This window comes from Vitis riparia, unplaced genomic scaffold, assembly GCF_004353265.1.
Source record: "Vitis riparia cultivar Riparia Gloire de Montpellier isolate 1030 unplaced genomic scaffold, EGFV_Vit.rip_1.0 scaffold731_pilon_pilon, whole genome shotgun sequence".
NCBI classification, from domain to species: Eukaryota; Viridiplantae; Streptophyta; class Magnoliopsida; order Vitales; family Vitaceae; genus Vitis; species Vitis riparia.
This window is the reverse complement of record NW_023269756.1, coordinates 45,826-59,181: the sequence shown is the minus strand read 5'-3', so window position 1 is coordinate 59,181 and position 13,356 is coordinate 45,826. Positions and strand designations below refer to the sequence as shown.

At 28.7% G+C, this 13,356-nt stretch overlaps 2 protein-coding genes across 3 annotated transcripts in view; one reads left to right on the top strand and one right to left on the bottom strand.

Moving 5' to 3' along the window:
• The window catches only part of LOC117910405 (bark storage protein B-like), a 35,723-nt gene that overhangs the window by 12,896 nt on the left and 9,471 nt on the right, over positions 1-13,356 (bottom strand). The window lies entirely within an intron of this gene.
• Positions 6,689-7,564, top strand: LOC117910408 (transcription factor MYB93-like). 2 transcript variants are annotated; one of them, XM_034824479.1, is made up of 3 exons: positions 6,689-6,783; positions 6,867-7,122; positions 7,229-7,564. In XM_034824479.1, the coding sequence occupies exons 2-3, from the start codon at positions 6,878-6,880 to the stop codon at positions 7,494-7,496; spliced, it is 513 nt and encodes a 170-aa protein (XP_034680370.1). In that variant the 5' UTR covers positions 6,689-6,783; positions 6,867-6,877; the 3' UTR covers positions 7,497-7,564. The 2 variants fall into 2 exon arrangements, with proteins under 2 accessions (XP_034680370.1, XP_034680369.1); XM_034824478.1 differs by lacking the exon at positions 6,689-6,783 and having other exon boundaries at positions 6,808-7,122.

The following is a 13,356-nucleotide window of genomic DNA, read 5'->3' as shown; positions in this document are numbered from 1 at the left end:
GAGGGCTGTGATTGGTGGGTGTGGGATTTGGTGTGCGACATGGTATCTTTTAATGTTGTCCATGTCCGGAGACTTGTTGGTAGAAACGTGCATTCGCTATTCCATCACGTGACTTTATAATTGTCGGTACCACATATATATTGGATTAAATATAAATACTTTCAACATTTTTTTTTTTTTTATGAAATTGAGAAAATATTTTTGCCCAATAAAAAGAATATATATTTCATATTTGTTTGGCATGTTGGGGAAGTGTTTTTAAAAAACAATTTTGAAAACTAACTTTTTCAAAATTATTCTCATAAACTTGAAATATTCGAAACCTCTTTTCTATGTTTTAATTATTTTTTAAATATAGCTTTTTGCGTGTAATATTTTATTTTTAATCGGTCATCATATTTATAACATTATTTTTAAAATTAATTATCATGAGGCAACTAAAAATAATAAAAATGTTTTCAAAAAATAAGTTATTTTTGTTTTTAAAAATAAAAAATTATTATTTATTTTTTAATTGTCAAACATATTTTTTTTTTCCTTAATATTTTTAAAGCTAAAGCTTATTATTTTATTTAGGAATTATTTTTATTCTTTAAATATCCATTTATATTAATTATTATCAAAATTATATTTTCTTGCTTATTTCTTTTCCTTAATCATGTCTTTTTATGTTTTATCACTTTTTTTATTTACTTATCTACAATGGCATTTAATACAATAATCATCTTTGTCTAATCAAATTCTTGAAAATTAAAAAAAAAAATAGAAAAAGAAATAAAGAAGAAGAAAAAAAAAAACAGGAAGAAAGAAAAATAAAAATATTTAATATTCAAAGACCAATATTGTTAGTTGCTTACAAAAACCATAAGTTAAATATAAAAGGCATATATAAATTTATAAATATGTCATAAAGTAGATAAATTATCATTTTAGTATTAAATGTATTTTTTAATTCTATATATTATTATGAAATACTACAAAAATCATAAGTTAAATATATTATTCATATATTTAAATTTGATTAAATAATTTTAATATATGTATTGTATTGCTTGTTTTATTTTGCCTTGTTATGATTATTATCTCCATTAAGATGATATTTTCCATGAAACCACAGTGATCTCAATTTTAATAGTAAAAGAAACTATTACAAGATATTATGTATAAATTATTGACACGACATTTAATAAAATCAAATACTTAATATTATATACTTCAAAAATTTATATTTCTTATAAACACATAAGATATTATTATCAAATATCACATATTATATCATATATAATATCATTTTTTTTTTGTCAAAACAACTTTAATATATGTATTTTTTTTTTCTATCATTTTTTAAAGCATTTTTTTTTTCAATATTTTTATGAATTTTGATCGACTTATTTGTCATCTAAATTTTTGTCATAATTATCACTAATATTTTCAAATATATCATAATATATCCGTAAAAACGGATATTTTTATTCTTAATAATTTTAAGATTGTAGTTATTTTAAATTTTATTCTTAAAATTGAATACTTTCCATTTGAAGTCAACATTTCATTTTAACAACCCTTTTCTATCTTCATTATAAAAAAAAATGCAACATAATCTTAAATATTATGTTAATAATTATTACTCAATATATATATATATATATATATATATATATATATATATATATATATATATATATATATATATATATATATATATATTTCCAAATGGGGCTACTAAACAAAATTATCATCATCGTCATCAATATCATAAAAAAAATGTCAATAATAATTGAGTAAAAATAAACTTAAGCATGACATATGATAGGATCGAATGCGAAAATTAGGTTTAAACCTTACATTAGAATCATCTGCATTGATCATGTTGGACATATTACAACACCAAACATCGCAAGCTATAAATCTCAGATGTAGTAGCCAACTATTACCAAAGCTGCCGCCCGCCTAGCAGATTTTGGACGACCACTTAAGTGCACTTAACCACTACTCAAGCATATGAGACGCTTGAGCATTGGATAAGTGCTTGAGTAGTTCCAACGCTTGAGTGTCCTTTGTTTTTCTAAAATATCAATTTAAGCATTTTTTGTTCATAGAAAAAATATCGATCCACTTTAACCCTTCAATCACCTAACTTGCCACTAAACAAACCTTTTCAGGCTTACTTGTGACTTTTCGGTTGAATCAACAACAACCTTAAATCTTTAGTGGAGAGTAAGTCACTGTCTACAAAGTTTCCTAAGGCAGGATAAATAGGAACAAAATTGTCAACAAACAAAAATAAGACTCAATGTCCTAATAATATCTCTTTTTGGTAATTTTGTGATAAAACACTATTGCATAAACTTCCTAATACTCTCAAATAAAGTTTACATAACATCAATTACTCTCAACTAAGCCTAAACATTCAAACACATGTTGATACTCTCATAATGCATCATGATTTGGTACACTCTTTCAATACTTGCAATTTGCACACACTAAACATAAATACTCAGGGTAAAGAAGTGTGTAGGAGAAATATATAAACCTAATTATGTAATCAAGATATAGTAATAGAGAATCACTAAGGCAACATCGAATTGCTGCCTAAAAAGGATAGCATGAATGAAGTGAGCCACGACATTGAATCTGAGTATGATAGGACAAGAGGTAGCAAGAATATGACAAATACGTAACAATGACCCAAGTTGACTTGGTGAAGTTAGCAATAGAAACATAAGTTAGCAATGGACAAGACTTGCCATACAAAGTGGTAAGAATATAGGCAAGCTCACCTCTAGTGAGTGCATGAACCTTTAGAGAGAATACTGGAAGCTGACCAGCAAAAAGAGGCATGCCTAGTACACGCTTGATAGACATAATAAAGACCATGAAGGTTTGACCATATATAATAACTCAAAACATGAGACCAATAGCTACCAAATGGATGTTCGAATAGAATATGAGAATGTAATGAGGATACGGAGTCCCTCGAATAGTTATACAAGTCTTTTAGCCCCTAACATGAAAGATAGTAGAGAGAACGGTGTCCTGAAAAGCCCTAAGGTCAATAGGGGGCTCTATCTCGACTCGGTGACCTCGAAGGACAAAATAGTATCCATCACAATCCTTCTCAAAGTGAAAACACTCTAAGAGAAAATCATCTAGGTTAAAAGGACCTTAGATGGGCTTAGGAGACAGAGGCGTGGAAGGAGCCACCTTCTTAGGATAACGATGTTCTGCCATATGACTAATACTAAGAAAGTATAACAACATGAAAATTGAGAAAAATACCTTAAGAAACTAAACCACTAGAAATGCTTAAAAGATAGCCTTGAATAATAGTATAAGGACAAAAAATGAAATAGGACATGAATTGACCATGAGAAGACGAGGATTAGAAACCTAGGGCACTCAAGCGAACTAAAAAGAAGATAATGAAGAAAATGGCATGTTGGAATGCATTATATAGGTGCTTAGGCTATTGGATGCAAGATTAATGCTTGAGCAGTTTAAGTGTTGGATATAACTTAAGGAGCACTCAAGCGCTTATATCGCATGAAGCAATGCTAGAAGCAACTTATGGATGCTTGAGCACTTTGAGTGCTAGTATTGAGTGCTTGATCAATGAAAAGAGCACTTGAACGCTAAGATAAGCGTTGAAGTCTGATAGAATAACCGAAATGAAGAAAAATATGAAAAATAGATAGAATACTCAAAGCTTCACAAAATAGACATTGAAAGAAAAAGTAATTGGCAGGGTTAAAAATAATGAGAACAATCTGAAAATCATATCAGGTCATGATTTAATCCAAAGAACTTGCAGAATTTAAGAGAGTAGTAATGATTTAAGTAGAAACCCTAGAGAATATAATTCAATCAATGGATACTCATAGTACTATGCTTAATACCATAATCACTAAGGATTTGTTTCATCCAAAAGAGTTGGGTACAACTTCCTACAACAATGCATTCTGCTTTTGCAATGGACAAAGATACTAAATTTTGCTTCTTACTTTGCCAAGTGACTAAACAATCCCCAACAGTGAAGCAAGCACAAGAAGTGTTTTTCCTATGCTTTATGTTTCCAACCCAATCGCCATTGAAATATCTAACATAACATAAGAGGAACCACAAGGGTACCATAACCCATAATTTAAAGTCCCACTAATGTAGCGAATGATTCTTTTAACAAAATTTAAGTGTGACTCTTTGGAATTTGCTTGGTACCTAGCAGTGTCCACACTAAAAGAAATGTTTGGACGACTCACAATGAGATATAACAAACTTCTTATAATACTCCTATAAAGCTTTTGTTCAACATCTTTTCCAGCTGTGTCCTTGCAAAACTTAGTAGTAGTGCTCATGATTGTCCTAGAGTGCTTGGTGGACTCAAGGCCAAATTTCTTTACTAACTCCCTAGCATATTTAGATTGAGACAAAAAAAAAATATCATCTTTAAGTTGTCTAATCTACAGTTCTAAGGAGAAATTGAGTCCACCTACCATACTCATTTTGAACTCTTTTTTCATTTCCTCAACAAAATTAAGGGCAAAGTCACTTGAGGTGGCTCCAAAAACTATATTATCAACGTAAATTTGAGTCATTAATAGTTTAGACTTATACCTATGAATGAAAAGAGTTCTATCAACTCCACATCTCTCAAAACCTTTTTCCAAAAGGTAAGTTGTAAGCCTCTCATATTTACAAAAGAATGATTCCAATGATTTTAGTTTGATCATTAAGGAAAATAAATTCGGTTTTATTATTAAGAAAAATGGTTTTAGTTTTATTTTTTAAGAAAAATGATTTTTTTATTATTAAAAAAAATAATCTCAATATTCCTTAAAAAATGTTTCAACTTGCATTAAAGAAGGAGTTCAATTAAGGAAAAAAAAAAGATTTCAAATTTTATTTTATTTTTTGATGATTGAAAAAATATATAAAAAAGATTATTGATAAAATCAAACCGGTATGTAATATAAATAAACATATAACAATAATAATAATAATAATAATGATGATGATGAATCAAAGGAGCTAAATAAATCAATGTGGCCAATCCAAAGCAAGAAAATAAGTAAAGTAACTATATGCTAACCTGTAATCCAAACGAAGGTCAAATACAATCAAGGATGAAAATATTGGTAATCACGGATATATCGGCATATATTTTGATACAAAATATCAATAGATCTAAAATTGATCAAAACTTATAAAAATATCAAATAAAACTTTTAAAAATGAAATTAGAAGTATAATAGACATTTTAAAGTTGTTTTATTGAATAAATTGATATATACATATATATATATATATATATATATATATATATATATATAATATTGTACGTATTAATAAAAAATATAAATTTGATAAGTGTACATTGATTATTAAATTATATAAAACATTATTTGATGATAATATTGTGATATTTGATTATAATATATTTAATTTTAAAATAAATTTAATATTAAAATTATGATACAATATAAAATAAATAATGATAAATATATATTTTTTTAATATTTAATTAATATATTAATAATATTGAATACTATAGAGAAAATTATCCTAATCATTTTTATATTTTTGCTAATCAATTAAATGAAAATTTTTTATTTAATTATAAAATAATTATAATTAATTTTTACTTTAAAATTTTTTTTAATATTATATATATATATATATATGTTTGGTGGATAATATTTAACAAATGACAAACTTGCCCCAACGGTGCCTTGAATGCCCCCAGCAGCAGTAAGAAGAAAATAGCTCAATTTTGAGCTTTGACCATATTGACAGTCCGCGTTGATCAGCTGTTGACTGCCGATATATGGCCATATACGATATATCGCAATACCATGTGGTCAGATTAGAACAAAAGATGGAGACATGGATTTGCACCATTTCCGTTTGGAGCCGGTTTGGCTTCAAAAGGCCCCTTCCTGTGCACCTGAACTAGCGTATCTCCGATTAGAACCAAAAGGTGATGGAGACAATTTCCGTTGGCATCGGTTTGGCTTCAAAGGGCGTTTCATGTGTACCTGAAGATGGAAAAGACAAGTATAAAATATAAATTTGTTAGAAGTTACTTTCATCAACAGTGCTTCGTTGAAAATCGATTCCCTCTTGAGGTCCACCTTTTCGATTCTACTTCACAATGCTTGGTTGTGCTAGTGAGAAAATTTGGACTCAAACTGAACTAGGCACATTCCCCTAAGTCCAGTGGGGTGGTTCAGTTCATTCAAGAAAATAATTGTTACCACTCTTATTTGAAAATTTATTTTTACAATTTTGATGATAAAAAAAATATTTGGAAAATATTTGGAAAAAGGATTATTAATAAAATCAAACAAATATACAAAAATAATAATAATAATAATAATAATAATATGACAAATCTGTAGCTGATGGCCTATTTGGAAAATTAAGGTGCTTGATGGAGGAATGCACCACCGTCTTCCGTTGCCGCATGCCCATTTCCGTTTGGCATTTTGAAACTTATGTTTCGACGGCTCAAACGGAACTAAAGGCAGATCCCCTCAAGTCCGATGGTGGAAAAGGTGGTTGATGGAGGGATGCACCACCGTTTTCCGTTTGTCATTTGACCGCATGCCCATTTCCGTTTGGCATTTGGCTTCAAACAAACTGAACTTATTTTTCGTCAACTCAAACGGGAACTAAAGGCAGATCCCCTCAAGTCCGATGGGGTGGTTCAGTTTGTCTCACTGCTATAAATAAGACACCACCTGAAGCTTAGCCATTCACAATATTATTTCTTCAAGCTCAGTCATTGTAATGTTTATTTATTTGTTTGTTTGTTTTCTTGTTGTATATTTCATGGAAGCAGCTTTATTGGGTTTCTTCCTTCTTTGCAGGGAAATTCATAATGGCAAGAACACAGCAGAAGAAATCGCTATGGACCCCAGAAGAAGACGATAAGCTCAAAGAAGTAAGGCACAAATACCCCAATCTATCTTGGCCAGCTATCGCAAAGCAGGCAGAGCTGAACAGGACTGGTAAGAGTTGTTGGGAGAGGTGGGAGAACAATCTGAATCCTGATATCAACAAAGATGAATTCTCCCGAGAGGAAGATGACATCATCATCCAGCAAATGTCGCTTCCTCAGAATAGGTAATGAGAATCATCCTCATATTTTTCCATTATCATATGATATGATATGATGGTGTGGTGATCAGCTTGAGTCTGAGGTGGAGTTCCTGTGTTGTGCTGCTTGCAGCTGGGCATCTATGGCAAAAAATGATCTTCGTGGGCGAGCTCCTAATGCTATCAAGAACCGGTGGAACAACCACTTGAAGAAGAGGCATGCGACTATAAGTGACCTTAGGCGACACCTCCTCTACCTAGAGGAACACCTCATGGATGATGAGGCTAGTGATCACTCTGTCTGGGGAGGTGACCTTGAGGCTTTGATGGCCGAGTTTGCTTCTTTGATTCCCAACGTTGATCCAAGTGCAATTAGTTCGATTCCTGAATACACCAGCTGAAGAAATCGCCAAGCTAAAGTGTAATGAGAGTCCAAAGTACAATGTCTTTGAGTGTCCTATATATATCTATATATATATATATATATATATATATATATATATATATATATATATATATATATATATATATGTGTTTGCTGCTAAATCAAGCATCATCTTCACGACGCAGCATATAATAAAGCTGTGTGTATTGTATTAAGCTGATGGTTTGGTAGGTTGATTTCTGAGTATTGAGCACTGTTCTCATATGCTAATACTAAATCCCTCTCGTCATCATCTATTGCATCAACTCTATACTCCAATCTTCTTACCTTAACTATTAATTAACTCCACCATTTCAATGGGTTTATGTGTGAAAATCAAAATTTAACTAATATTATTCTTCCATGCAGCATGCTTGAAAATGATTTATTTTTGAATTCCCATATTATATTATGCAGCTCATAGCCACTTCCAAGATCAAGTCCTAAGCCAAGATTAATGATTTGAATTAATTGAAAATTTATTGAATTAAGGAAAAAAAAAAAAAAAAAAAACAAGAGCAAGAGGATGGATGGAGAGTTTTTATTTTAAATATCCAATTAAAATATTTTTCGTATTTAGAAATGGATTATATCAATACATAGTAAAATAAAAATTGAATTTTTCTTATATAAAAGGGTTGAATGATATATTTACTCATTTTAAATGAAAACACGTAGTTAACAATTATATAAATTATGTTTGAGTTTGGTTTTAAAATATTTTTCTAGTTATCATTTTTTAAAAATAATTTTTATTTTCTATATTTTCTCTTTTTGAAAATACGGTTAATAAAAAAATGAAAACTATTTTTAAAAATGAAAATTGAAAACCTTGTTTAACACTATTTTTATATGAAAATAATAAAAAGAATTAAATTTCATTTATTGATTATTTTTTTTTCTATTAACTATTTTAATAATAAAATAAAAAATATAATATGTTCACAATTAAGTAAAGGAATCGGTCAATTATATATTTTTTTCACAAAAATATAATATGTTTATAAATAAAAAAATCAGATTTAAGTTTTTCATTTTTTTCTCTTAATCAAATTACTGAAATCATGTTTAATTTTTGCAACTATACAAGGGTATTCACTAACTTAATAAAAAAAAAATAGCCCTAATTTATCCACCCTTTTCTTAGCCAAATCATTAGAAATATGATTAAGATGTCTACGTGGATACATAACATAAGAGGGATATACCGTGTCATTGTAATATGGTTTTACACTAACTATACAAGGGAAATGTACTAAGTGTACAAGACCACCATTTGTGAAATCTTTTACTCGATTTTGAATCACTTTTTTATTTTTCTTGTCACCTACGGATTGTTTATAAAATTTGCACTACTGTACAAGAGTGTTACACTCACTATATAAGACAAATGTATTAACTATATAAGACAAATGTATTAACGGTAAAAGGGGTGTATAAGGCTACTTTTATGTAAGATTTCAATCAATTCTAAACCATTTTTTTTCTTGTCGCCTAAGGATTTGACACTTTCCCCCCACACATTCCTTCACCTAAAAATTGTTTCAATTTGAATTTTTAAATTTCATCATCCAAAATTTGTAATTGCATATTTTGTTTGAGTAGTTTTAACAATATTTTTTTTAGTACATTTACATCTCATATAAAGGAAAATTAACCACAATATTTAGGTGCTACCTTTTTTGTGAAATCAAATCAATAAAAATGGATAACACATTAGTGTCATTGTTTCAAATGACTTAAGACAATACAAACAACATATAATAATTGTTTAGGAAAAATTATCAATAATTTTTTACCTAACTATACCATTTAGATCTTTCCTACCAAAATTAAAACATAGGAAATAAAATTAAAATTAATCATATTTAAAGTGTTTATTACAAGTAAACCGAATGAAATATATATTTTTACTATTTTACCCTTATAAACATAATGTTAGCAGAAATTAAAAAAAAATCACATTTAAATAGAATTAAAAATGATAAAAAAAATTATCTTCATAACATTTGTAATTTTTTTTAAATCGTTAATTTAAATTATCAAGTTAATTTAATATATATATTCTATGATTTTTATATTATTACTTTTAATTTATTTTCTTTGATCCTTTATCTTAAATTTCATCTAAACTTGTTTTTTCTCACATTTTCATATTTTATATTATATCCCTATTTAAGGTGATTTTCATCTAATTTGTGCTCCATTATATTCTTTTTATTTATTTATTATTTTAATGTATTTTTATACCTCTTTGCATAACAAAAGATTTTGTCATTTTTCATCTACAAAACTTTATACAAAAGATATCATATATGAGGAAAAAAAGAAGAGAAAATTATGACATAATTATATGCACATCTCTTAATATGATACATTTGCTTGACTTGATGGTATTGTGTTTTAATAATTTAAACCAAATCAAGTCCACCTCTATTTCGGAATTAAAATGGTATTTTAATATTTTTCAAAGTATTAAATTATATACAGTATTCAATTAAAAATTAATTATCACCATTAGTTAAAAGATGGTCATGTTACAAAATAATATATCAAGACAATGTCTATGTATTGTCCTTAAAATAGAGAAAATATTCAAATAATTGTCTATAACAGTAAAGATATTTATATTAAAAAATAGATTATATGTATATCAGATAAAAAAGAATAATAATATTTTTAAGGTGTTTAAAAAATATTTATTATATATTTTGTAAGTTTGAAAAAAAAAATTATGAGGTGTTTAAAAAATGTTTACTTAAAAAATGTAGTAATAATCATTTTTAACCATTGATTTCCAATATTCAATTTATTAGGCATGGTTTTTGGGGGAAAAAAAATTGGACATAGTGACACCTCTCTTGCCAAGAATGAATTTACATGATCCCACGAATTAATATGTGAGAGAAAGGTAAGGTGAGTGAAAAGAGAAATAGAAAGGGAAAGAGAGAATGAGAGAGATGGGAAGCCCATTATTATTATTTTTTTCTTTTTGACAATTAAGGGCATTTTAGGAAATTTTAAAAGGTAATGTTCTTCAACTCGATTTTTAATCTTCCATTAGGTCTTGGGCTCAAATATAAGGGATTTGAGGATCTTGGCCAATTTTCAAGCCCAAGTGGGTGTAAATCATAATTCTCCCATAATATTATTCTACAAGATATAGTTTTGATTGGCATTTGACCCCACTTTTGTCTTCTTCCTATCTTGGTTGTCCTCAATTGGACAAATATGTTCTTGAAAAAGAAAGCAAGAAAGATAGAATAAAATGCACATGAAAACTCAATAGAATTTCATTCGGGATCCTTCCATTTTATAGGGAGTTACGAAAGATATTTATGGATGATCATTCACAAGTTACCATAATGGTACAGAATCTCATATTTTATAACACTTCTCATTGGATGATCATAAAAATTAGTTTCATTAAAACCTTACTAGGAAAAATCCTAGTGAAGGAAAAATAGTATAATATTCTTTTGGATTACTACAACTGTCTCATTAAAAAACTTGTCAGTAAAACCTAGTGGGATAAAACCTGGATGAAGGGAAAAAGAGTACAACATAGTGATATTCTTATCAATTAGTTCCTCCTCATGTTGACAATCATATTTTCTCTTGAAGCACAATATAGAGATCTTTGAGTCGGCGTATTCCAATGAGCTTCTTGAGTATTGTAGTTGACAATGCCTTTGTGAATAGATCTACTAAATTGTCACTTGATCTTATTCATTGAATAACAATTTCATCACTCTTCTAGAGTTAATGAAAGTAAAAGACTTGGGTGATATATGCTTAATTATATCACCCTTAATGTATCATTTTTTAATTTGTGCAATGCATGCAGCATTATTAACTTAGTAGCATTACCTCTAATGGAGGGTAGTCCACATGTTTCCATTATTTGCTTGATTGATCTCCATGATATTGTCATACCACCATAAATAAATACATAACTCATTTGAGATCAAGCTTTGTGGGGGTTTGAAAGATAGTCAACATCTATATATTCAAGCAATTACCCATGTTATTATAGTACATGATTGATTTTATTCCAATGTCTCTGAGTTAGTGCATAACTATATCTCACAAGTAAATTAACAAGGAATGCAATATTTGGTCATGTATAATTTACAAGATTCATCAGTGTACCAATAACACTATAATATGGTACTTCTGGACCAAGTAGTTCTTCATTATCTTCTTTAGGACATAAGTGGTCATTTTTCACTTCAAATGAATGAACTATCATTAGATAACTTAATGGATGTGATTTATCCATATGAAAGTGCTTTAAGACTTTCTTTGTATATGTTGACTAATAAACTAATATTTCATTTGAAAAGTACTTGATCTATAGGATGAGGAAAAATTTTGTTTTCCAAGATCTTTTATTTCAAATTTACTTTTCAAGCAGTTTACCATTTTGTAAGCTCTTCAGGAGTTCCAACAAAATTCAATGTTCTATATATACTATAATAATTGCAAATATTCAGCATAATGAATATGCATAGACAAATAAGGTAATACATACATACTTCTCACTTCAAATATTCATTGAAGTGATCATACCATATGTCTTTGGATTGCTTAATTGATGCAAGGATCTTTGTATCTTAATTGAATATATGCTACAATGTTTTGAATTAGTTGCCTCAGACATATCTAAATATGCTTGCATCCATTATAGGAAAATATGTTTCCTCATAGTCAATACTAGGTTTCTACGCTTGAGTTATGAGTCACGTTTTATATCTTGTGATTTCATTTATATCCAACAAGTTTGACAACTTTAGGCATCTAAACTACAAGTCTGAATACTTCTCATTTTTGTAATGAATCTAATTTTTGGGGATGTATTCTTTCCATTTTGGCCAATCTTTTCTATGTTGACATTCATTCATAGTTGCTACTTTGGGATCCCAATCATTTCTTATGATGTTAATAGTTATTTGGAAAGGAAATACATGGTCAATGACAAGAGTATTTCAATCCCATTTTTCTCCATAAATAAGTAAATGATTTAGATCTCATCAATATCAGGTACTTGTACCTTTTCAGGAGGTAATTATAAAACATATGTCTCTCATAGGGCTACTTGTTTAACTTGTGCCTTTTTAAGGGTTGTTTGAGACTGATCAATCATTTTAATAACTCGCTTTATATGCAACTTCTTCAAGAGTGCCACATTTCATATATCTTTCCTTGTGTTTCACTATTTTAGGGAATGTGTTTGCCTTTTCAAGGTCTACCATGCTTTAAGCGTGCCTTAGACTCATTATTTAATTATTTTTCAAGGACATCAACTCTTATTGGAATATTCTAGGTCAATGAAAATGATTTTTTTCACTTTCTTTGCATCAATGAAAGCATTTGGCAGTTGATTTGAAAGTTCTTGCAAATAAATAATCTTTTGAACTTTCAGTTCACATTGATTAGTACGAAGATCAAGATAAGTCAAAATCAATGCATAATTTCACGTTGTTCTTCTAGATTTGGCTCTTCTCCCCCTAACAGTGAGAAATTGTCTCATTAAAATGATAATTTGCACAACATATCATTCTATCTTTCAAGTGTAAAGGTAGACTAGTAACTAAACAAAAACATCTGGTTTTATAATGTACATCCATACGACCTTTTACCCCAGGGGACCAAGTTGGTAGTATAAGATTCTTTTGGATCTAGCATCATATAAATGTCATTCGCATGGAATCAAATACTACTAGTGACATAGTATAAGCTCTTCTGAAGCCTTTTATCAGGTTTTTATCACCTAATGTAGTATTAACATTGTTTGTAATCAATGTTGTGTAATTAATGAGACAAGAGTTTTGTCA

What these genes read in the sequence shown, in the direction of transcription:
- LOC117910408 (XM_034824479.1), top strand. Translation starts at nt 6,878, where the DNA reads ATGGCAAGAACACAGCAGAAGAAATCGCTATGGACCCCAGAAGAAGAC. An exon ending in ATGTCGCTTCCTCAGAATAG is followed by an intron (nt 7,123 to 7,228) that starts GTAATGAGAATC and finishes TGCTGCTTGCAG; the next exon opens with CTGGGCATCTATGGCAAAAA.